General features: G+C 40.1%; 1 protein-coding gene across 2 annotated transcripts; it reads left to right on the top strand.

Moving 5' to 3' along the window:
• The first annotated feature begins 21753 nt into the window (after positions 1 to 21753).
• On the top strand, positions 21754 to 25648 carry LOC148040736 (outer envelope pore protein 16, chloroplastic-like). 2 transcript variants are annotated; one of them, XM_087661326.1, is made up of 7 exons: positions 21754 to 22181; positions 22299 to 22460; positions 23900 to 23951; positions 24074 to 24105; positions 24901 to 24934; positions 25034 to 25101; positions 25214 to 25648. In XM_087661326.1, the coding sequence occupies exons 1-7, from the start codon at positions 21885 to 21887 to the stop codon at positions 25355 to 25357; spliced, it is 789 nt and encodes a 262-aa protein (XP_087517452.1). In that variant the 5' UTR covers positions 21754 to 21884; the 3' UTR covers positions 25358 to 25648. The 2 variants fall into 2 exon arrangements, with proteins under 2 accessions (XP_087517452.1, XP_087517461.1); XM_087661335.1 differs by having other exon boundaries at positions 21988 to 22125.
• The last annotated feature ends 1298 nt before the right edge of the window (positions 25649 to 26946 follow it).

Raw genomic sequence — 26946 nt, 5'->3', positions numbered from 1 at the left:
GACAACCAATTCACCAATTGTATCCATCCATTTTTGTCCACCACCCCCTTCATGTTAGAATAGGCCAAAAAGGGTACATGCTAAGTAGGCACTTCCTTAGTAAATCATTAAAGCTCCCTCCTTCCCCATTCCATGCTCAAGAACCCAAAGCATAAACCCTCGATTTTCAAGAAATTGGCCAAAAAAAAAAATGTTGTACACAGTCACTGCACCTAGGGGTCCTCAAGTTAGGTGCGTGTGGTGGCTTCGATCGGTTAGCTCCATCCCTAACCCCCTAGTCTCATTTTTGATTCCCCACTTCATGCTTAGGGCACATCAAGGGCAGGACACACCTAGGGAGGTAGCACTTGCCTATGGTTAGACCTGTCACCCTAAGATACATGCACCACACCTCCCATATGCCCAAACAAAGTCCTCAAGTGAGGGACCACGCCCATGCTTGCTACCTGCCCCATTCACATGAGCACAATGCACCACATGAAAACGGAACACACCCATAGGTAATGCACCTTTCTTTTCTTTCCAGGTACAAATGAAGGCCCCACCACCAGCTTTAGAGACCCCATCATACATGCAATGCACTCCCCATTATATGCCATGTTCCATCGGCCAAAGCACAACCAAGCAAGGGAAAAATGCAACAGCCACAATCAAAAAGTGAATGAAGAAGCTCATTTGGAACAAGGCAAGCAAACTCAATCATGGAGGGTCAAATGACAGATCCGTCTAATACCATCTTAAATTTAAAAGAAGGGTCTATCTCCACGCCCTCCTCCAAGTGTGGATCCATCTAACACCATTTTCAATTTCAAAGATGGACTTGCCCATCAGCATCTCTCCATCCAAGGATTCATCCACTTATATCTTCGCTTTCAAAGGCATGAATTTCTTCAGCACACTTCTCGCCAGGGCTAGTACAAGGGCCTTCCAGTTCCATAAATCCCTCTAACAGGTCCATAAATCCCTCTAAGACCAGGGCCCATACCCAACACAAGGGCCTTCCAGTTCCATAGATCCCTCTAACAAGTCCATAAATCCCTCTAAGACTAGGGCTCATTCCAAACTCAAGAGCCTTCCAGTTCTAGAAATCCCTCCAACCCACCCCAAACACGGTATGTCCACAACCTCAAGAATACCCTGGCCACCCAACACCACTATCCCCCTCACCACTAGCAAGTGCCATGGAACTAGCACTCATCTAGGAGGGGGGTAATATTAACCCTCAGACAAACAAGGTGGAAAATCGGAAAAATCTAAAGCAGAAGAGAAGGCCAGGGCAAAAGTGAAATAGGAGACAAAGGTGTGCTAGGAAAAATATGGAAACACAAGAAGTGCAGAAAAGTCCTAAATCAAGGAGAAAGGTGCACAAGAAAAAGCGCAAGTCAATGCTTTTGTAAAAGAGTGCAAGGCACACTATGATTTATTTTAAGAGTTCCAAGCTCTCACCCATGCAAATTGTAAAGGTAGATGGGAGGTAGGAAGGAAGCTAGGAAGATAGTAGGACAATGGAAAAAAATGGCCTAGGCTATGGCCCGCCATGTAAAAAGGGAATGATTGCCCAAATGGGATTTAGGGATTTGTATATAGAGTTCAAAAGATGAATGAGAGCTCATTCTTTGGTGTGTGGCAAAGTGGACTCTCTATTCTCTTCTTCTTCTTTTCTTCTCTTGCTTGCTTGTGAGTGAGTGAGTAAGGAAGTGTGTGAGGGTGAGGGATTTCAGAGGTGAAGCCCTCCTCCATCTCTTCTCTTCTTCTTCTCTTCTCTTCTTGCGTCTCGTGCATGGCTATGGAGGATAGAGCTTGGAGATGGAGGTTTGAGGATGCTTGAGCTTGCATCGAGAATTGTGGAGCTGTTGGAGTGCTAGAGAGAGGAAGCAACTCGATCAAGCATTGAGGTAAGCTCACTACACTTGTAGAGAGGGATAGCGTGTCGGCTATGTGAGAGGTAGCCATTAGTGCTCACTTGAAACGCTTGAACAATAAGCGGTCCATGGGTCTTGACTGTTGAGAAATAGACAAATGGTATGCTCCAAGAGGAGCTGTCCTGAATCCCATATACACAGTGAGGAGAGTGGAACAACTCAAAGCCTATAAAGCATTGTACTTGACTGTGAAATGAAGACAATATCATGATGCTTGGTACTTTCAGTTAAGTGTCTTGTCATTGTCAATTCTACACAAGATTGTGTTTATGAGTCCAAGCTAATCTATCTTGGAACCTAATTCACTTGTGTAATAGTTGGTCTCTACTTGTCCATGTCATTATGAACTTGGTCTTCATCTTTGATCCACCATAGCTTGTGTCATGTCCTAGATTCGCATCATTTAACATTGACAGTTGAGATTGCGCTCTTGCCTCTACAACTCTTCCTTGAGATCAGCTATGATGTCATCAGTTGGTTTACCATGATGCTTCATTTTAGTGTGCACGTCATACGGAGTTATCACTTACTCAATGTTAACTAAGAATTCTATCAAGTCAAGCTCGTCATTTTTCGAGTTAGCACTAGTTCCTGAAATGTTGCTAGTTTCTTGAGCAACTAGGGTGTCAATTATATTGATAAAGTCAAATAGAGTTGTATCTCTAATTGTGCATGTCGTTGTTGCTCCCTAGGGGCTCAATGATTCAAGTCTCTCGATATTCAGTGATTGGGATCCTTGCCCACTGTTCAATGTTTGGGGGTCTCCTTCTACTAGCGGGTTTGTTCAACTTATCTTATCTTAGGTGAATTTCTTGTTATTTGAAACAATCCTCAATGTTTTGGGTACTCAAATGCTAGTAGTGTGCTAAGGCTCTGTAGGAGAAGAACAAGTCCTCCATCTTTGTGTCTGCTTCTGCTTTTGCCTCTTTCTATGGCTTTGTCTCTACTTCTGACTCGGTCTCTGGATCTGCGACTACCATGTAACAGGGATAACAGTACATCCATGCTTCTATTTCATTGTCAAAGGTGATTTCAGAAGTCAATTCGAGTTGAGACAGGAGGTATTCTCCCATGGACAAAGACTTTGCTTCCCTCGGTAGTTGGCTTACAGTGCCCACTATTAGGGACTGTGGCTTCGTTTTCCTAGGAAGTTCTGTTTGATAACCTCTTCATCTCTTGATGTACCATCTGTACTTCATTGGAGGAGTTTCTTATGACTTTGATGGATGTGGATCCATTTCCTTTTTGTGATCCATACAGCTTCAACACCACTTTATTGGGTCCTCTACCAAGGTCTTCCCAATAACAGAGGGTATGAGGTCCCGTAAGAATTTGATTTTACCACCAAATATGTCAGCCAATAGTCTCTTCCTACAAGAGACTTTTTTACGTATGGGAGAATGCCCAACGGTTTGATTCTACTTTGGTTTGCCAATCTGATAAGCCATTGAGTAGGTTGCATCCCTTGCAAACCTAGATCCTTCATTGTCACATACGTCATTATGTTTACCGATGAACCTCCATCAATCAATGCATATGAAATAAAACATCATTCTATCCATACACTAATCTCTAGGGTTCCAGGATCTAGGAAGGCGTTAGCCACATCCACTTCCTTCCCAGGTTTTGAGGCTCTGTTGGACTTTGTTGTTGTTGGGGTCGCAATCCTTAGGTTGCATCTTCCTGTCAAGATGCTTTTGAATCTTTTTCAGCAACAACTGGCAGAAAAAATCATCAATTATTGGAATGTTAGGTTTGGTTTAAAGGTGTCTAGGTCTTTGACTAGATCATACTCTTTGATAGGATCCACAGGCTTTTCCAATCGACTGGGAAATGGGGCCACACCCACTTTTATCTCCCCTTTTTCTTCCAGGAGTGGCAATATCTGGGCTTCTTCTTCATGAGGAGGAACTTCCGCATCCTCTATTTCTTGGACCTCTGGTCCTGTCTTTGCAATTGTCTCTGTAGCTCTTTGTGGCTCTGTAGTGCTCTATACTTCCTTACTCTGGATTGCATTGTTATGCTTTTCACGAGGAAGGTTGAACTTCACAGTCTTGGCAAAAGGAACGTTCTCTTTTGAAACTACGGATTCTCATTTCTTTGCTTGCTATAGTAGCCACTTCCAATGCTACCAAATTGGAAACAAGTTCTTGGGTCTTTTGTTGGATATCAGGGGTATCAGAAGTAGATTTCATAGGGTGGACTTGGACAATCTTTTGCAGTGTGGCCTTCTCCTTTGCATCAGCTGCATAAGGGCTTGTATTCCATAGATCTTCTAGGGTTTGGACAACTCGGTGAGATATGACCCTTTTCTCCACATTTGTAACATTCCACCTTTGATCTCTGACCATCGCCAGGAGACTATCGTCCTCTGTAACTTTGAGAGGGAAACCTTCTTGGACCGAAATTAGGACCAAACTCCCTAGGCTTTGGTCCAATGTCCTGTGTTGTCATTTTGGATTCTAGCAAGTTGAATCTTGCGTCTTCATCTTTCTTTCTTCATTCTTTCAAAGAGAAGATATCCTCTGTATGGTTCTTCCTTAAACAATACGAACAAAAGGCTCCAAGAATGGTTGGTTTTCAAGTACATTTAGTGGCTAAATGTCCCTTGATGGTACTTGCCGCACCATGCATTTGAACGCATCACATCCCTCCCACCTCCCATAGGAGTGGATATATTGGCCGTATTTACTTGTGACTAAATTGGACAGGTAGTCTTTCAGATTTTCACCTCCTGAAGTACTTGCAGTAGGGTTTTGGGAAGCTTCTGTAATTAATGCATACACGGGTTGGGTTGATCCAGGAGGTCCTCTATTTTGGTTTTGATTCAGAGCTCCTATTGAGACTTTTGGGATTGTTGATTCCAGTGGGTAGGATTCCACTGTTGTTGAATTGCCATTTGAGGAACTATTTGAGACCACTGCTGTTGTGGTTGAACCATCATTTGAGGCATTGTCATTTGCGGCCACTGTGGATTAGCTGCATTGTACTGCGGCATTATTTACATCTGGGGGTAGGGGTAGGGAACTATCCCTAGAACTACATTTGATGGGTATATCATTCTTGGCATGGGAGGAGGTAAGACTCCTAAAGGTCATTGGTAGCCTTGCTTCAACTTCATCATATAGTCTTGCACCTTCCACTGCAGCTTGCAGATTGACTGGTCTTCTCCATTCCACGAACTTGCAAACTTCTGGTTGTAGGACTTTGAGGAACACTCCTTTCTGGATGCCTTCATCCAGATGATGATTTTTCCATCTCTTCAGGATGGATTCCATTCACAAGACATAAGCTTCTACTCTTTCTCCAGTCACGAACTCCTCTCGCATCCACTCTTCAAAACCTTCATGCCTGAATTTAGTGAGGAAGGCCAACTTTAGGTCATCCCATGTGCCAGAAGTTCATGCTGCTTGTCTCTCATACCACTGAAATGCTGCACCCTTGAAAGTGGCGGGGAAGATTTCTAACCAATCCTCGCGGATTCTGGTATTGTTAGCCACACATGCTACCATAAACTCTGCTACATGAAGATCAGGGTCTTCATTGTACTCTCCCTTAAAAATTAGCAATGGGACTACATTTGCTGGCCTGTCATCAATATTTCCAAGACGAATCTGACTAGGAAGGGGACCTCGAGTCACCATGGGGACTTTGGTAAAGAGTGCTTTTAAAGCATCAAAGGAGGCTTCTGCTGCAAGCTCATTCTTGGCCTTGATTCTTACCTTCTCTCTTCTCACATACCTCTCGACTCGTTCTAGTGCTTGCCTCTTGATTGCATCATTCATCAGGGGGTTGGCTCCAACCAGTCGGTCTGTACTCAACAGAATAGAATCAGAGGGAGGCTTCAATCTTTGGAGGATTCTCTGGTCAACATCTCTTCTACTTCATTCTTTTTAACATCTATGAATTTAGCTTTCAAGCCACTACAGAGGGGGAGATATTCCATTCTAAAAGTATCAAAACTCATTCTTCTGAGAATTGTTGTTGTGCCATCATCATAATAATGCTAGCTTTTGATGGTTTCAATAGTGTATGTTGTAAAGAACACTTTGTCTACCAACTTCTAGTGGGTTTCTAATTGAACAAAGATGAGGTTGTTAGTGCACCAGGCATCCCATGTGTCCTGTTGTTGAGCATTCACGAACAAATTTCAACTCTTTTCTTTCTTGTTTTTGTGAACCTCCACTGACCACGACTCTTGAAGCTTCTTCACAATCTCCCACTTAATGATGTCTGGAAACTTCTCAATGAATGCCAAATCTTCTATGGATGTTCATTCTCTCTATTTCTGCTCTTCAATTTGTTCCCAAACAATTTGCCACCAAGATGCACGTCTCTGTTGCTTCAACAAGAAGAGGAAATAGTCCACCACATAGAGCCTACATCATGATGGTAATGTGTTTTTTCCATTGTGGAATGAACTTCTTGTAGAAAGTGGCATTGGAAATAAGAATCTCGAACTCTTCAGTGGAAGAAGGAACTTTGCAAATATCCATTGAATTCTTCTCTTCTTGGCAATGCCATTTCCTTCATTTTCAGCCCCTTCTGATGCTTGTTGATGGCAAGTTTCCCTAGGTGCGCACCAAAAACATGAAGCCCCAAGAGAGACACCAAAGAAAAGAGGTTTCTACTGCAAGAAAATCTATCTTGTAACATCAAAAAGCTTTTGTTTCGTTCTTTAGAGAACCACAACAAGGAAAAGAACAAATCTTCATGCAGCATCATAGTAGATATCTCCCATGGATTTGATAGAATCAACCATAATCTTTAACATCTTCATAGAATCCATCAATAGAATAAAAAACACAAAATAACTCACCACTTTTGAATGGAAATAATCATATATTATTCATCGTCACTGTCTTCATAGTTCTCTCTCTCAATCTCTCATAGATAGATACATTATTTTGATAGAATTGGTTATCTCTAACTCTCTCTTTCTTTCTCTATCAATAGTACATTATCTCCTCACTACAATACTCAATAATGACTCTCCATAATCCTCTCTTGGTCTTGGATGCACCTCCCAAAAGGTGTGGGAGGTATGAAATAGAAGAAAATAAGAACAAAGTAGAAGCTAAATAGAATGTATCAGAACCAATCAGAACCTCAACAGAACCTATCAGAACATCACAGAGCCATATTTTTACTAAGAAACATTATGACCTCCCAAAACATAATCAATATCATCCAAAACACTTTCAAACACTTCCAAAACAACCAAACATAACTCAAAATCCATCAAAAATCAACCATTGAGGCCTCAAAAACAACAAAAATCAACCAAAAAATCTAGTTGTTTCAACATTCAACACTTTTAAGCTTATCACCATAAGCTATCACAAATCTTAAATCATTGTGTTATCCCGTTGAAGGAGTTCTCAAGTGGAGGTTTGGGTAACAAATTCAATGGGAAACTCTACTAAATTCCAATTCCCAAAATATTCATGTGCAGAGTTAAGACTTGGACTAGTTTGTGGATGACACTCAATAAGTAATGGTGGACATAAGAAAGTATTAAGATATAGATATGGTGAGTTATGGTAAGTATGCTATGGCACTAAGGAGATCTAGAGGTATTAGTAAGGAGTCCATTTACAAAGTGCATGTGGCCACAACATCAGTGGAACCTAAAGCTATTGTGAGACTTGTAGTAGTGGTGGTATTTCAACAACCCATAGCAATGATAGTAGTTTAATGAGTTAAAGTGCCGATGGTAATTCAATGAGATGATGGTTAGCCAAATCAAGTTAATAAGGTTTTCAAATAAATTAACCTATCATTACTACCTAAAAGCAATCTTTTGTTCATGAAAAAAATCTCTAATTAATTAAAGCTAGAAGTGCTAATTTGAGGTCAATGTGTAGGGTTCATTTAGTTATGGAATATAATAGCAAGTATGTAGAACATAAAATTGATAGAAATAGCTAGAAACTACAAGAGAAAAGCTATTAAAGATAGCCAAAATGATCCTAAATTTACAAAAGCAATGTAATAATCACCATAAGCTAGAAAGCTTAAAATGAAACCCTCGAAACCTAAGGAACCCTTAGCGTGAAGTCTTAAACACCTTGTTACTCAAACTTAAATGGGGATGTAAGGGTAGAAGTATGGAGATCATGGGATGCTTTGAGGCAACAATTGCATTGTTTTGGAATGGCTACTTTTATCTTTGATCTAGTTAATTCATGATCCAAGATGTCGAGGTGTTCTAACCATTCAATTTCAAATTTTATATTAACTATGCTTGGATGTTGAAAGAGCATTTGACAATGTGAATTATTGTAGGAAAACTAACTCATGACCTGAGATTTTAGCCCATTCAGATAGTGTGATTGGTGCGGAGATCGGATGCCGTATGCTCGCGTAGTGAATGCCGGAAGGTCCCCAAGAACAAAAGAACTCTACTTTTTGCACAAAACTCAAGGTAAAAAGCATGCACGACATGAACAAGAGACCAATTGGGTGCAATCTCCCCCCATGCCTTGTGTGAGCGCTCCACAAAGTATGTATTTTTATGTATTAATCATCTTCAAGCTTAAATAATAGCCCAAATTACAAAATAGCATGCTTTTGGCTTTTGAGTTTGTTTTAGCACAAAATAGAAATAAAGCTAATGGGCGGGCGCCCAAAGAGTCATGCATACCCAATACAATGTCCAAATACAAATATCATAATCGTGCGCCCATGCGCATACAAAATAATTAAAAAATATCCAATGCCTCAATAAATAGGCATGACAAAATATAGGTGCCATGCCTAAGGTATGCGCCTATCAAAATATAAGTGATAACTCGAATACTCGCTATCCTCCAATGCTTTCCTCTGTCACTGCTGATATCTCTACACATCAACTGAAGCATTCACGATCGTTAGTAAAATAATACAATTAAATCGACAAAAGTGAATACCTAGCAGTCTTCAGCTACATAAATAAATCAACTGGTTAGAAATCAATCCTAACCTTAATTTATTACGAGTGCGCACTCTAAACTCATAAATATTTATTAGTTTAATATGTATTTTACGGAATCACCCGCTATGGAATCACCCATGTACACACTAAATTAATGAAACGCCCGAAAAGGATAGGCGTCCCCATCAACTTCTCGTAGAAAGAATCCACTTTGTGTATGAGCCCCGGTCAACAAAGTTTACGGAATCCACCATAAAACCTCACGGAATCCACCGTGGCACGGAATCCACCATGAAATATGCCTCCTAGCATCATACCCCTAGGGTGGGATAGCAATTGACCGCAATTGCTATTAGCTCAATGTGGAGCTAACAGAGTGGGGAAAGCATTTAAGTCTCTAGCGTGCATCCATTGGGCTTCCTCTACAGGATGGTTCTTAAACTTGATTAAATATCTAGAATATCTTCGGCAGTTCTAGTGGTCATAAAGTCAGTATCTAGAATAGCTTCAAGTTCAAGTATCTGAGTCTGTTCATCTAACAAAGGTGGGTTTTCATAAACAGGGTGTATAGGTAATTGGCCTCTAAAGGGTCATAATAAACTAATGTGAAATGTGTTGTGAATTTTCCAGTGAGGTGGTAATTCTAACTTGAATGCATTGTCATTAATTTTGTGAATAATCTTAAATGGTCCATAAAATCTAGGTGCTAATTTCACAACTGGATGTTTATCTACACTTTGTAATCTACGTTTTTCTATTCTCAACCAAACATAATCATCAACTTTGAAATTCATTGCTTGTCTTTTTTTATTGGCTTGTTTGGTATATGATTGTTGGGCTTTGACAATCATGTCTTTAACCTCATCAAAAATAGTAGCGTGCATAGTAGCAATATCATCAGCACTCTGAATTCTATTTGATAAAGATGCAACATGTGTAGACAATCTATAACCATAAATCACTTCAAACGGTGCTTTCTTTGTAGATGTGTGTGGTGTATTGTTATATGCAAACTGTAGTAAATGCAAATGTGTGTCCCATGTATGTGGTTTAGAAATAGTGTAAGCACGTAAAATATCTAGAATAGTACTGTTAGTGGCTTCTGTTTGTCCATTAGTTTCAGGATGAAATGCAGATGAAAAATCAATCTTTGTTCCTAGGTTAGCAAACAAAGTAATCCAAAAGTTGTTACAAAATCTAGAATTACGATCAGAAATAAAAACTTTTGGTAATCCATGATTAGTGAAAACAATTTTCAAAAACAATTGTGCTGCGTGAGATGCTGTTAAAGTTTTCTTACATGAAATGAAATATGCTTGTTTACTAAACCTATCTACTACAGTCCAAATCATATCATGGTTAGCTTTACTATTAGGTAAACCAGTAATAAAATCCATAGAAATCTATTCCCATGGTCTTGATGGAATAGATAAAGGCATAAGTAATCCATACTGTTTACCATGATGTCTCTTAACTCTTTGACAAATCAAACATTCAGAAACAAAGTTAGATACATCAGTGTCCATATGTGGCCAATAAAAATCTTCAGTTAATGTACGTAAAGTAGATATGATACCTCTATGACCTTGGTATGGAGGACAATGAATCTCATTCAAAACAAAAGATCTAAATGGAACTGTAACACATAATCTCTTTTCATAAAACATGAATCCATCATTATAAGAGAGTGAATCAATAGGAATCCAATTATTTCCAACTAATTTATTCCAATCATCATGAAAAGTAATGTCCTGATGATAAGTATCTTTCATAGGAGTTAGAGAATCAAATGATATAATAGAAATATTATGAATGGTGGGTCTTCTACTTAATGCATTGGCCACTACATTTTCTTTACCTGGTTGATATTGAATGATGGGATGAAAACTCTGAATAAAGGCTGCCCATTTGATATGTCGGTCAGATATTTGGGGTTGGCTAAGTAAATGTATAATACTTCGCTGATCAGTCTTAATCATAAACTCAGAACCCATTAAGTAGTATTTCCATTGTCTTAAAGCTTATACCACAGCAAATAATTTTTTATCATATGTGGAATATTTAAGTTCAGAGGGTTTCAGTTTACAACAAGAATAGGCTATGGGATGATTATCTTGCATAAGTACGGCTCCTATTCCAGATCCGCTAGCATTAGTAACTACTAAAAAGAATAGTCTATTAAAATTAGGTAGTTTTAATACAGGAGCATGGGTTAATGCATGTTTCAATAAGTCAAAGGATTTCTGTTGATTGTCATACCAATGATAAACAATACCTTTCTTTAAAAGTTTAGTCAAAGGCAAAGCAAGTAATGAAAATTTTTGCACAAATTTTCTGTAAAAACTAGCAAGACCTAGGAAATATCGTAACTCATGCACATTTTTAGGTATAGGCCAGTTCAATATTGCTTCTATTTTCTCAGGGTCAACTTTAATACCATGTGATGATACAATATGACCTAAATATTCAATTTTTGTTTTAAAGAACTCACTCTTTTCCGGATTAGCATACAATTGATTATCTTTCAACAACTTGAAAACCAAGGAACAGATGTTCATAATGTTCTTTCTCATTTTGACTAAACACCAAGATATCATCAAAGAATACAATAACACAATGCTGATATTTCAAAAATATACGATTCATCATTCTACTAAATGTAGCAGGTGCATTAGTCAATCCAGAAGGCATCACTAAAAATTCATAATGACCAAATTGTGTTCTAAATGCAGTCTTGAATATGTCAGACTTATCTAATCTTACCTGATGATAACCATATTTAAGGTCTATTTTACTAAATATGGCAGAACCTTGCAGTTTATCCATAAGGTCATCGACTCGAGGAATTGGATATCTATTCTTTACAGTGATCTTATTTAAAGCTCGATAGTCAATGCACATACGATAAGTATTATTATTCTTCTTTACCAACAAAACAGGTGCACCAAATGGAGAACTACTAGGTCTAATCAATCCTCTATTTAGTAATTCCTCAACTTGATTTTGAATTTCTTTTTACTCTATCTGGTTATGTCTATATGGTGCTTTACAAGGTGGTTGTGTACTAGGAATTAAATCTATTTTGTGGTCTTTTGGACGTGAAGGAGGTAAACCAGGTGGTAGATCTTCTGCAAAACAGTCTTTAAATTGTGCAAGAAATTCTTTATGCCTAGGGTGCATATGTTTTTCTTTAACTTGTAGTTCATTCACCCAAATTAGATAAGATTTACTACTTTTGTGTAATGCACGTTTAGCTTGAGTATGAGAAAGCAGTGGAAAAGCATTAGATGCATGGATACCATACAATGTAATATGTTTTCCTTGAAAATGAATATTAATTGAATGTGTGGAATAATCTATATCAGGGTTATGCTGATGACGCCAAGGCATACCTAAAATAATATCACTGGATTGTAATGGTACAACTAGAAAATTCCTTCTTTCAATATATTCACCAATTTGAATTTCTAAATCATGCACCTCTTGTGTTCCATTATACCTTGTGCCTAAGATTGCTGCTTTAATGCGATAATGCGTAGGAACAGTTTGTAATTTCAATTCTTTCACTAACTTTGCAGAAATAAAATCATGAGTACTACCATCATCATGCAAAATAATCTTTTCTTTTCCATGCACTAAACATTTCATTGTCAATAAAGAATGTGAAGTTGGCATACCTGGCAAAGTATTCGAAGGAGTGGTAATGTCGTCTTCATCTTCCGTGAAATCAAACATTTCTTCATGTTCGTCATCTTCCATTGCTCCAAGGTAGTTGATATGGACAGGTGGCTTCTTCGATTGTTGGCAATTGGCTGCTAGATGTCCAGGTTGGTGGCATTTGTAACACACTATAGGTTTGGCTTTAGATACATTGTTTGCAATGACAGGAAGTCTAGGAATATTATGGCTATGAAATTGGCTTAGGGTTTTGATTGGTATTGGATGGTAAAGCATGTGGTTTTGCCTAAGACTTACGGAAAGACGATGAAGGAAAATGACCTTGATTAAATCTTCTAAAATTTGAATTGAATTGCTTAGATCCATAGTTACCGTTGGCTTAAAATTGCTGTGGACGCTTGTATCTTCCTCGAAGCTTGTCTTCAGTGTCATGAGCTAAAGAAATTGCATCTTCAAGAGTTGTAAGCTTGAACATATTGACTTCACCGTAGTAATGCCCAAGTAATCCAGACATATACTTGCGCTTGTGTGTCACTTCAGGTACGTTTTCAAGCATGCGTAACTGGAGTAATACATTCCAAAAGTGTTCGGTGTAGTGAGGAATAGGCTCACGATCTCTTTGCTAAAGAAGGTCCCATTGCTTTATGGATTTTTCATGGAATTGTGGAGGAAGGAAATTCTGCATAAACTTCTTCTTGAAATTCTCCCAGGTAGTGGGACATTCAATGCTCTTACAAACCACGGTCCACCAAAGAGATGCTCTATCCACTAAATGATTTTAGTGACGCACTTGATTTTATCTTTTTCTGCGTATATTTCCTCATGACAGTAATCATCAAACTGACTGATGAATGCAAGAACAGTTTTTCCATCTCGAGTGCCATTGAAAGTACAGAATTTGAAATTTCTTTTACTTATCTTTGTTTCTTTGCGGATGGATTGAGCTTCGAGAGTCATGTCGATGGTACGTCGAATAAGATCTTCAGATTGTGGTTCCTCTTTGTCAGTAGTCAATCTTTGTAAATTAGCCAATTGAACTTACAATGCTTGCCTAGCTCGTCGTTCTTCATCCAACTACATCATAATTAAATCTAGCTTTTGCTCCATCGTAGGTTCAGGTAGATCGCCTTCAGCCATTAAATCATCCATATGTGGTTCCGTCATCCTGCAAAACTTCAAAAGACCTCACACTCTCAAAATCCAATTAGCGGGAGGAGCGTAGCTCAAGATCGGGTGTACAAGGCTTATATATTTTTGTGTGTGGCTTTCACAATGTTCGTCTTTGGCTATTGCGGGATTTGCAATCTTTGAAAAATCTGCGTTTTGACCTTCTGCATGTGTTGAAACTGGTTCAGCAAGTCTGGGTATGCCAACAGTACCTTCCAGAGAACAACTTTGCAGTTCGGTATTTCTGCGTAGGAACAGTCCTTCTAGGAGTTTTGGACAGAAGTCAGTTTTGACTTCAAGTTACTTGCCAGACTTGCAGAGTAAGTAATTTTTGACTTGCAAAATTTAGACTTGGAGGACTTGGGAGATTAGGAATCTTAGTGGCTTAATAGAACCTACGTGATCATTGTGGATAAGAGGACATTTGCTGCCGTTTTGACGCCGTTGAGTACATACTCTTGCCGTTTTTTGACGAATTTTGTTGATGAAGCTTTTTAAAGCTTCTTATTAAGCTTTTTACTAAAGCTTAGTAAACTTTAGAGTAAAGCTTTTGAACTTGTTGAAGATATGGAGACTACTGTTGTCTGTGGAAAAACGTCTTGGAGAGGGAGATGTAGGAGTGGTCCTCCGTCGTTGCAGGCCGGTCCTTCGCGATCAGAGGCTGGAAACAAAGGTTCTTGACCGCCATGAATCCACCCGCATCAACTGTTCGTGATGAGATTGACCGTAGAGCTCGATCGTTCCAGGAGCTCCGCCTTCGCACAAGATGGGTAGCGATTGGAAGCTCTCGATCTCAACTTTGCTCTGATACCACTGGTGCACAGATCGGATGCTGTATGCTCGCGTAGTGAATGCTGGAAGGTCCCCAAGAACAAAAGAACTCTACTTTTTGCACAAAACTCAAGGTAAAAAGCATGCACGACATGAACAAGAGACCAATTGGGTGCAATCTCCCCCCATGCCTTGTGTGAGCGCTCCACAAAGCATGTATTTTTATGTATTAATCATCTTCAAGCTCAAATAATAGCCCAAATTACAAAATAGCATGCTTTTGGCTTTTGAGTTTGCTTTAGCACAAAATAGAAATAAAGCTAATGGGCAGGCGCCCAAAGAGTCAAGCATACCCAATACAATGTCCAATACAAATATCATAATCGTGTGCCCATGTGCATACAAAATAATAAACAAATATCCAACGCCTCAATAAATAGGTGCGACAAAATATAGGCGCCATGTCTAAGGTATGCACCCATCAAAATATAAGTGATAACTCGAATACTCGCTATCCTCCAATGCCCTCCGCCACTACTGCTATCTCTACACATCAACTGAAGCATTCACGATCGTTAGTAAAATAATACAATTAAATCGACAAAAGTGAATACCTAGCAGTCTTCAGCTACATAAATAAATCAACTGGTTAGAAATCAATCCTAACCTTAATTTATTACGAGTGCGCACTCTAAACTCATAAACGTTTATTAATTTAATATGTATTTTATGGAATCACCCATGTACACACTAAATTAATGAAACGCCCGAAAAGGATAGGCGTCCCCATCAACTTCTCGCACAAAGAATCCACTTTGTGTATGAGCCCCAGCCAGCAAAGTTTATGGAATCCACCATAAAACCTCACGGAATCCACCGTGGCACAGAATCCACCGTGAAATATACCTCCTGGCATCAGTGATGTCATTAAGGACGTTGTCTAGTAGCATTATATCTTTGATAGACCCCAATTTTGTTAATGCATTTTGGCATCACTAGTGACAATCTATTTGTAAAGCCTTTGGTTATAATTTTTATACATTGTGTCCATAAAAAAAATTGGCCTTCGATGGTTAAGTCTATTCACTAGTTCCCAAGCTTTTAAGTGTCTCAATGAGCTCTAATTGAGGATCTTGATCATAATTTCATCATCATTCATTGATATCACTTTTCCAATAGGCTTAAGTAGCTCATTTAAAGGCCCTTGATTATTAACATCTTTGTACTCATGAGGGTTCTAAAATAATCATTGTATGTTGTCATATCATTCATTCAATCAATTATCCAATTGCTATATTTAGATGTAGCACTACTAACTTTCATTGAACTTTTTATGCTTTAACCTTCAAATGAGATTCAAAAAGGTGCATTGAAAGTCAACCACCATCCTCTTGTTTTGTAAAGCAAGGTTATATTTTTCATCTCCCTAACTAGAGTAGTTTGTCTAATGATTTGCACTTGGATCAATAAGAGAATTCCACATGCCTCAAGTCTTCTTCTTAACCCACCCAATAGAGAAGATCTTGAAGAAAAGTTGGAAGCCCAAATCAAGATGCAAAGAGGATTTATCAAGGATGTTTGATTTTTTTTTCCAAGTAAAACCCTAACCCTACTGTGTTGAGATATTGAGCTTCACTCGTGATATGCCAGGGTGACCGTTGTGCATTTATGTCACTGACTTGTTAGCTACAGATGCGGTTGGTACACCGCCCATGAATAATAGCTAGATGACAACTATCCTTATCTACTCTAGTTCGTGGCTCAGTCAGTATGCCACCTTAGTTAGTTGAGTTTGGTTTGAGACCCATATATAGGGTTCTTCTATTTCTCTATACTAGAGTTCTTTTGGCTTACACAACTAAGAAGAGGAAAACAGTTTTCAGCCTCCACCTTTGTGTGTATTCCCCCATTTTGTAAGTGAGAAAGCTACAAGTGAGACTCCTTCCTTCTCTCCCACAATCTTGACATGGTATCAGAGCCTGGTTCGTGATAAGGAGCTCAAGAAGGCAAACCAAGTTTGCGGCATTCTGGTAAGAGGACCAATGTTGCTTTCATTTTTCGAGTTTTGGGAGCAAGTATCCGCAGGGTAGCACAGCCGAAAAGTGCAAGAGTGCATTGTCTTAGATTAAGACGCCCTTCGCAGTGTAGCAAGAGGGCAGTACATGTTGTAGATGAGGGCTTTAGCCCACAGTTGCCTTGTTTTTTTGATTCGAGGCCATTTCGGGGCTTGTTTTGGAGGTGGAAGTTTTCCGCACGCACTCAGGAAAAGGCCTTGTTTTTTGCTGTGCGACCATTGTTCTACAAATCGATGAAAAGTTACCGTAGAAATTGCATCGTATGCCTGTGCGCAGAGACATTGGGAGTTACAAAATCATCCTTGCTGCCTGTTGATGAAAAATCGTCACTAGGAAGTGATTGTGTGGTTGTTGCAGAAAGGAAAAACAGGCATATTGGAGAGGTATCTCGTGCCATGCTCAATGAAAAAGACTTGCTAGATTTTTACTGGGCTGAAGCAGTTGCTACAGCAGTCTACATAATGAACAGGACTCCCATTGCAGTAATACATGGAATGACTCTAGAGGAGAGGTATACTAGTAGGAAACCAGATATTTCTCATTTGAAGATTTTTGGTTGCATTGCCTATGTTCATGTGCCAGATGAGTTGAGATCCAAGTTGGATCCAAAAGCTGAGAAGTGCATCTTTATTGGTTCCTCTCTGCAACAGCAGAAAGGGTACAGATGCTATAACCCTTCTACTCGTAAGTTTACAGTGAGCAGAGATGTTGTTTTTTATGAGATGAGTAGTTGGTATAAACCAATAAATGTGATTGATGATGTAGATGCAAAAAATGGTAATGCTGCACAGAATTCACAGCAGCAGTCACAAAATATTAGTGGACCTGGAGTGTCCTCTAGCAGTGGTTCACATTCTTCGCCATGGACAGGCAGATTGAGATCAGGAGAATCTCCTCAAAATAATGCAGATAGTAGTATGCAGGTTTCACGAAAGGGAAAAGAGAAGGTAGATCAGCCCATGTTTGATGTGAATGCAGGTCACTCTTATGTGGATGGTGAATCCAGTGGCTCAGAACAGAGCATTGATGATGAGTTGGATATTCCTTCTATTGTTACACCTGGAGTAAGGAAGACCAGGGATGTTTTGAGAGCACCTGGGAGTGAACCTACTTTGTGCAGGTCTACTAGAGCTAGGTATCCTGTGGATAGGCTGAAATATGATGGATTTACAACCATTCACTATGCCTATATGGTCAAAGTGATACAAGAACTAGAACCCATTTCTTTTGAGCAAGCCATGGGAAAAGAAAAATGGGAGAAAGCCATGGATGAAGAAATGGATGCCTTGGAAGCAAATGCTACGTGGGAATTGGTACCTTTGCTTAAAGATAAGAATGAATTTGGTTGTAATTGGGTTTATAAGATGAAGCACAATGCAGTTGGTTCTGTGAATAGATACAAGGCAAGATTAGTAGTCACGGGGTATGAACAAACATATGGCATTGATTATGAAGAAACATTCAGTCCGGCTGCAAGGATGGCAACCGTAAGAGCAGTAATTGCTATGGCTACATCAAAGGGATGGTCTTTACATCAGATGGATGTAAAGAATGCCTTCTTGCATGGTGATTTGTAAGAAGAGGTCTATATGGAGCAGCCACCACGTTATGTGCATGCTGTTCATCCTGAGTTTGTTTGCAGGTTGAAGAAAGCCTTGTATGGCTTGAAGCAAGCACCTAGAGCATGGTCTGACAAGATAGGACAGTATCTTGTCACTATTGGCTTTCAGATTTCCAAGGCAGATTTCTCACTTTATGTAAGAAAAACAGAGAAAGGTATTATGCTACTTGTCATTTATGTTGATGATTTGATTATGACAGGTGATAGTGATGAAGATATCCTTCATGTGAAAATGCTATTGAAGCAGAAGTTTGAGATGAAGGATTTGGGAGACCTGCGTTATTTCTTGGGCATTGAGGTGATTAGATCACCGAGTGGGATACGGCTCTTGCAGAGGCAGTATGGATTGGACATGCTGTCCAAATATGGGATGACAGGCTGTAAGCCTATTTCAGTTCCTTTGGAACAAAATGTGAAGCTGAGCGTAGATGCATGTGAGCTTCTGGAAGACCCTACTATGTACAGACGCATAGTAGAAAGTTTGATTTGTATGACTATTACCAGGCTAGATTTGAGCTATGCTATTGGATTGATAAGTCAGTTTATGCAGGCTCCAAGGAAACCGCATTTGGATGTGGCTAGACGCATACTCAGGTATGTGAAGTCCACATTGCAGTATGGACTATTTTATGAGACTGGGGTTCAGATACAGTTGCATGGATACACTGATGCTGATTGGGTTAGTAGTATTTCTGATAGACGATCTACCAGTGGATATGTGTTTTCTTTTGGGAGTGCTGCAGTCACTTGGAGTAGCAAGAAACAGCCTACAGTTGCCTTGTCGAGCACAGAGGCTGAGTAGAGGGGTGCAGCAATGGCTGCATGTGAGGTAGCTTGGTTGCATAAGCTACTTTATGATATGCATTAGCCTATAGATGTGCCAGTTGTCGTTTATTGTGACAACATGAGCAGTATACACTTGGCAAATAACCCAATCTATCATGCTAGAACAAAGCACATTGAGGTGCATTATCACTATGTGCGGGAGAGGGTTCTGTTAGGTCTTATTGATCTAGTTTATATCAGCACAGAGGATCAGGTAGCTGACATATTCACGAAGGCATTGGGCGCAGAGAAGCTGCGCAAGTTCAGAGACCTACTTGGTGTGCAGGAATTGGGATTGAGCTCGAGGGGGAGTGTTGAGATATGGAGCTCCACTCATGATATGCCAGGGTGACCGTTGTGCATTTATGTCACCGACTTGTTAGCTGTAGATGCAATTGGTACACCGCCCATGAATAATAGCTAGATGACAGCTATCCTTATCTACTCTAGTTCGTGGCTCAGTTAGTATGCCACCTTAGTTAGTTGAGTTTGGTTTGAGACCCATATATAGGGTTATTCTATTTCTTTGTACTAGAGTTCTTTTGGCTTACACAACTAAGAAGAGGAAAATTGTTTTCAGCCTCCACCTTTGTGTGTATTCCCCCATTGTGTAAGTGAGAAAGCTACAAGTGAGACTCCTTCCTTCTCTCCCACAATCTTGACATACTGTATATAATTGCGTAAAAGAATAAAGAGCTTATGTTGTGTGCATAAATTTTAATTTTCTATTCTCCTATATTATTGTCTAACATTTTGTGGCAAATATTGCTAGAGAGAGAGAGAGAGAGAGAGAGAGAGAGAGAGAGAGAGAGAGAGAGAGAGAGAGAGAGAGAGAGAGAGTAATTAGGAGAATATATTCTCCATCCTATTCTTCTCCTTCTTCTTCCATGGCTTCTTCTCTCAACATTGGAGCTACATGGTGAGAATGTGAAGGACTAAAGTTGATGCCTTGAAGAGCAACACATGAATAATGAGACCATTTACAAACCTTCTATACTTTTAGGCTATAACATTGTAATTGGGTATAGATATTATCCTTGAATACCACATAATAGACCTTAGCTAACCACTTGCTTTGCAATCATATATGGTGTGTATTGTGGGACTATCTTTATGTTGGCAGGTGGTCCCTTTGGTTCCACCTCCCCTAGACACAGGTCTCGAAAACTTGATGTTATGAGATGTTTAGTGGGTTTACCTTTTTTCTCACAACATGAGTTCTTGCAATTGTAAGACCAAATGTGGAGACGTATCTACATCGACCCAATGGCTTTGGAGACTTATCTACATTAGCCCAATGGATTTGGGAACACATGTCCCATAAGGTGCAAACCTAGGGCTAACAAAAGTTCATGCCCTTTGCATAACCTTGGTCTAGTTCGTCCATTATCTTTTGTGATATTAGCAGTTCTATACAAGCTTTAACCTACAACAATTATCAGACCAAATGCGGAACCACATCTTCCTCTGCCTAAATTCTTGGGAATACATGTCCCCCACACTATAGTCCTAGGCTAAAACATAACACTACTTTTGATGATCCTACACAATATTATCTTACCAACTATATCACATCATAAAGGCTTTTTGAAGGACCCCCCACTAAATGTTGGTTAGAGGTATAATAACATGTTGTACATAATTCGTGGTCTCCATTAAAATCTTATGCCATGGTCTTTAATGTTGCAAGATTTTGTCACAAAAAAAATGGGCTATTGTAGGCTTTATTAGGATGGCCTCTCTCAGTATTGGAGGTGCTTGTGTCATGTAGTGCTCCATCCCTTACATGCTTGATTTGTTGGGCTATTTTAGTCCATGGAAAGGCATGCAAAACCTTTCCCAAAGAGCTAGCAATGGTCTTGACCTTAGCTTCGAAAACAAGGTATGTAATCTTGGGAAGGACACCAAGATTGGGCATTCTGATAGAAGGACCTTTGATAGCAAAAACCTTGCTAATTAAGGCATGAGTGCATCGAATTTTCTCTGGGAGCCACATAAGATACAATCCTTTTCCTGTGCTCTCAAAACCATCTAGGGAATTCCTCTTTAAAGGGAATCCTCCCCATAAAATACATAATAACCCAATCACTTTAACATGGGCAAAGAGGGTCGAAAGGCAAAGCCATAGCCACTTTGTGGATGCTTATTGAAGCGCAACTCTTGTATTGATGCCTAGCCTCAGAAGGGTGCACCTCAAGGGTCATTTTCCTCTATGTGCATTTCATAGATGGAATAGAGAGGATTAAGGAAAAGATGATCTCAAGTTGACTCCTATTCAAAGTACAAACAATCCTATTTGGTGCATTTCATAGATGGAATAAAGAGGATTAAGGAAAATATGACCTCAAGTTCACTCCTAGTCAAAGTACAACTAGTCCTATTTGGTTCATTTTGAGCCTTTCGATTTGGTACAACTAGTTCTATTTGGTCCATTTTGAGCCTTTTGATTTCAAAGGGATTCCATTTAACTTGTGTTCCTTTTGGCTACTTGTTTAAAATTACCCCTTTTAGGGGCCTCAATATGAGATTGAATTTCATGTTCACCTTTCAAGTTGATCCTCTTATTTTCGTATGAAACATGATGATTTTTGCATGTCTGTGTTCATAAGCTGAAGCCGGATTCTCGTAACACTTGCCATTCACCTTGCAAGCCTTTGCATGTGTGTGTGCGGATTATCTTAGAAAAAACCGTAGGACATAAAGTTGCAAGCTCTACCTTTACATTCGGTCACACAAATGCCAAAAGAAAAGAGGGGGAGAAAGGTGGGGATTTGGGATGGCAATTGTGGAGGGGCAGGAGTAGTACTGAGAGGCTTGTGAGAGTGTATGAGGATGGCAGTGGAGCATAGGGAGGAGCATGAGCCTGTTAAGCGATCCGTGTGAACGGGCAGGATGAGCTGGCGTAGTGCATGGGGGGTGCAACCTTGGCAGGGGGACAAGTGGCCTTGACAAGTGTCTTCTCGACCCACGCCTTCCGTGTCTCAAGAACACACGCCCCGAACGTACCAAGAACGGTAAGAGAGAAGCAGTTTAGCTATTATCAATATTGCATACTCTTGCAGACAAGAAGAAAGAGGAGGATACTAGAAGGAGAATCGACAGCAGCAGTAGAAAGAACAGGCGCCCACAACCCTCAAAAGCCAGTTCCAGGTATCATTATCATCTCCATCTATCGTCGACAATCAGTACAACTACATGAGAATACAGTAATTATTACTTTCTTTGAACCAATCCTTTGCCCTTCCTGTCATTCTTTCTTCTTCTTCTGCTGCTGCTGTTTCTTATTTTAATCACATCCTTGCTCCTGCTCTTGGTGGTTGCAGTCCCCTGTACATCACGTCCTTCCCCCTCCCTCCCCACTCCCTGTCACGATGCCTGAGGCACGAGTAAACGCCAACCTCAACAACCACCATGCCGACCTCCTCATCGACCTCGGTCACCCCCTCCTCAACAGGGTTGTGGATGGCTTTGTGAAAGTTGGAGGGGTAAGCAAGTAATCAACTTGTTAATTACGACGATAGAACTGTACTTAGTTTCACATTAATCTGTTCGCTTGTTTTGACAGTATTTGAGTCTAGTAAATGGCTTGGATTGTGATGGATGTGCCTAGGCTACATCAAATTCTATTGAGGGGTGGCAGCATAATTGTTGATCATATGAATCTCTTTGCTTGTGTTCCAATTTTGGAGTCTGCTCCATGGCTTGGTCAGGGTAGTCGCACTGAGGGGTTGCTGCATGGCTTGGGTCAGGGTGATCGTGCTGAGGCATACCAAAAATCTATGTAAGCTGTGGCAGTACCAGAGCTCCCGCTCTACAGGTGGTGGCTTTGCCCATTGACACTGAATTGACCTTCTTCTTCTTGAGGGGGCTTGTCACAGTGGCATGGACCTCTGTACAATCAAGGTTGGTGTGTATGAAGTGTCCTGTAGGGTGCTTCATAGGCAGGAAGCCACAGGATGTGGACACGATATGTTCACTGCTTTTGTTGTGCATCATCTCGGGGATCACACAAAATGAGCACCATGGCCTTTGTGAGGTGCATCATCTTGAGGACCACACGATATGGGTTGGGCACTCCGGCCTCTGTGAGGTGCATTGTCGCTGTGATCCACATGAACATGAACCAATGTATGTGTCATTTCAATGGGGATAGACATGCGGCAATGACTCTGTATGGACACATGCCTGCTGACTGAGCCCAGGTGCGTCAGACGCCATTGACATGGTTATGCACATCTATGTGTCATGTGGACAGAATCCCTGCTCCATATAGCCTATTCTTGGGACATTGTTTGTACTTGCTGGCATTCTGCTTGTGCTCCCTTGGTGCAGCCTGGAGGTGGATGGTGGCCTATTGGCATGGGCATGTGCGCTATCATGTGAGTGGACACAGCAGTGTCTCATATAGTCAATTATTGGGACACTGATCATACTGCTTTTATATCCAGCCCTTACAGTGGCTTGGCGTAAACTCGTTTCATCTCTGGATTCCTTGTTCAAGCATCCTGGAATGGGTGTTCCACTATACTGTGGACAGTAATGGTGTCGAGAGATGTTGGTTTAGAGTCTGGAGTCTGAATTTCTGCTCTATTTGAGATTCAGACCCTAATTGGTGCCTGCAATGAAGAGTTGGTGCCATTAAGTTGTTTCCTGTTTGTCAACGGTAGGATGCAAGCATGCAAGTGTGTCCTGAGGGTTGATTTTTGGCTTAAAGTGTGGAGTCTGAATTTGTGCTCTGATTGGTGCCTGCAATGAAGAGCCCGTGCAGTTTTTAAGTTTTTTCTCAATATGTCAATGGTAGAATGCAAGCAGGAAGTATTATGTTGAGTTGATTTTAACATTAGAGCAGGTTAATCCTTCAAAAGGATTTTGTTCTCAGAGGGCTTTCCTATTTGGCCTAAGTGAACAGCTTGATGCTTGTCAGGTTGGGGCATTGCACGCAGCTACACAGGATGCTACCAAACTGCTGCTTCAAGGTATGATCTATAAACAAGTGTGGTGAAGTTCGTTTCTGTTTCATTACCACATTGGAGTGTAGATAATGGTTTCTTTCTAGACATTAAGTTGATTTACATTGGATTCCTTCAAATCTATGCAGAGGAGACAAACAAGCAGTCCTTGGAGAGCATGGTGAGTGCCTTTCGAGTTCTTACATGACTGCTGAAGTGGATGGTTTATTTGAGAGAGATACTTGTTGTAATACAATTGTGTTCCTTCATATAGACCTTTTATGCTGTGACTTGTTTATTTGGGATTTGATCTGTGTGTATAAACATTGTGATTTTACTTCCGTTGTGGAAGAAGAAAACACATTTGGTGATCGAGAATTAATAAGAGTTGTGAGGCTGGCTGATCATCATAACAAGCAATAAATAGGGTTGAGGATCATAACGAGCAATAAAGGTGTGATTCAATGATTGTTTCTTTACTGTGTATCTGCAAATTATATTACCCATCACCGGGCTTGTATCAGTCACACGGTTACCCCATAGACATCCTAGAGGGGCTTCTAAGATCCAATGGTAACCCTTTATTCTGCCGGGTTTACTGCATTATGTAACATAGTGATACTGTGTGTGAGCTGTGTTACTGAGGTGGTGGGAATCGATTGGACAGCCCAAAATGTTGTTACCGTTTATGTTATTCTTACCACCCAGGTAAGATGCATGTTACTGAGGTGGTGAGATCGCTGGGAAAAAACAAAACTGTACAGGAAAAAATCCAAATAACCCAAAATTTCCATCCTATTAAAAGAAACCTGGAAAGTCCAAATGGCCCAAAAGCATGTTATGATGAAAGGGAAAAATCGAACATCCGAAAGTGCCATAATGTATGTAGCTTCTCAAGTCGCAGGTATTATGACGAACCATTTATTTTATGCCCTAGTTCAGGTCTGTATTAAGAAGGTGTTACTGTGTCCTGCAGGTGCAACGTACAAGCAAAGAAGCGGTTCAGTGGGGTAAAGCTGTCAATTCTCGGATAATTGATCCATAGTGTTTGTGTTTTTTGTAATACTACATTGTGAGGTTATTGAATTCCATCCTTGGGTAAATTCCAGGACTTGTTGCAGGCATGTATTCTGGTATGACTTATGCCATGCAAGAAGCCAGGGGTGTGCACGATTGGGTCAGTTATTTTTAGTTCCCAGAACTCCATTTGCTTGAAGCTCTTTGAATGGCCTCTGCATGACTACTGTTTGGAATGTTGTGATTGGTGCAATATCGTGATGATGGTGCAGAAAAATGCCCTTCTGGGTGGTGCATTGACTGGGGCTGCACTCTCTCTGACTGAACCGAATGTGCGACATGATCGGGTGCTAAGAGGAGCAATCACAGGAGGGGCAGTTGCAACAGCTGCTGAAATCCTCCGCAACATCACTTGAAATTGGCTGTGGGGTGGAACTGTAGTTTACTCCTTCAGCCTTTGTTTCCTGCCCAGAAAGGGGTGCTCTCCTCCTCTGTATGCACATCTTCAGCAGAAAAGAAACACTAGTCAAATTTGTGAGCGGTGCATTAATGTGAATAATCCGACTTCTGCGATCCTGGAAAAATCTGGTCTATGTTTGCAGTTTCATTGTGTGTATATATATTTCTCTTCTTACATTCAAAGTTGGGTCTCGATGTAACTTTGCAAAATTCAGCAAAATTGGGCTTGTGTTTTCATTTTGGCAAAAGTTGGGTTGGTTTTTGCATGTTTGAGAGTGATCTCTCCGACATGTTTAGAAGTTGGGTCTCACACACATGTTTGGAAGCTGCGTGTCATGGAATCTTGCAAATTTGATGCAAGATGCTGTTTTGTGCAGTGAGATGAGCATTGAGATTCTGATCCTAGTACAACTGATGATTGTAGAATACAGGTTCCATGATTGCAGGATATAGATTTCTTACTATGGGTTTTTGTTCTGCCTACAACCATCGAGATGTATACTTAATAGATGAGATGTATATATTTCTTCTTCCTCTCTTGCAGACTAAAATCTCTTATGCATATTTTGGTGACATGTTTTCAAGAGGTTTCAGCTGAATGGCAGAATCTGAGTGGCGGTAGTAAATTCTGAGATCTGAAGTAAATATAGTAATAAATTTGATGTAAGAACTGGTGGTTTGGAGTTTGTGTAAGCACCCGGGGGGACTGCGTGCTCCCCCCCTCGCAGCCCCCCTGGGTGCTGTGCTTCGGGTGTGTTGTTGACCTTGCACAGGTTGTGTTGCAGGCCTGCAGAAGCTGCAGCCGCGTGTGAGATTTTTGCAGGCATGAATGTCGAGTAGGATTAGGATTTCAAAGACTCATGTACTGATCTTGATTCAATGATCAACCTGATGTAGAATGCACACCATCTCCCAAGTTATTCATGAGAGAAGTCTCAAGCAAAGCTTGTAATGTATTGATTGACAATGGTAGGCATTCTTATCATCAAAGACTTGGGGCTTGTATCGAAAGGAGTGAGTTTTGCATCAAAAGTGGATGTCTTGCGGAATTCTCCTTTTTATATGAGAGGAGAGTATCAAGGCTAAGTTCATACTTTATTCATTGATTGGCAATGGTAGCACATTTATTATCAAGGCTAAGTTAAATACTTTATTGATTGGCAATGGTAGCACATATCAATATGAGCTCAATTTTAGTGATAAATATAGTGTTTTATTGAATTTTAATGATGAATGCAATATTAGTTATCCTTTATCCTTTGTTGTGTTCAACCTCTCAGCTTCCCTCCCTTATTACATGCATCAAATGAGATCTGTTATGCCTCTTTTGATTTAGGACAACAATATACATCTATTTCAATTTAGGATAACAATATACGCTTCTACTAGAACAGATCAGGCCTACTCTTAACACAACAATTTATCCCTCTTTTGTGACTTTTTAGGTTTGCTTTGCATCATAAAGTTGGTCATTTTAACCTTCAAAAAATATCCCCTTTCCGTGGTGATTCAATTCAATCCTTTTATATATCAAAACAATATTCTT

Source organism: Lygodium microphyllum, chromosome 2 (assembly GCF_053477565.2).
Source record: "Lygodium microphyllum isolate KBCC chromosome 2, Lygodium_microphyllum_v1.1.10, whole genome shotgun sequence".
NCBI lineage: Eukaryota > Viridiplantae > Streptophyta > Polypodiopsida > Schizaeales > Lygodiaceae > Lygodium > Lygodium microphyllum.
The sequence above is the reverse complement of the archived record's forward strand: the minus strand, read 5'-3'. Positions and strand labels throughout refer to the sequence as shown.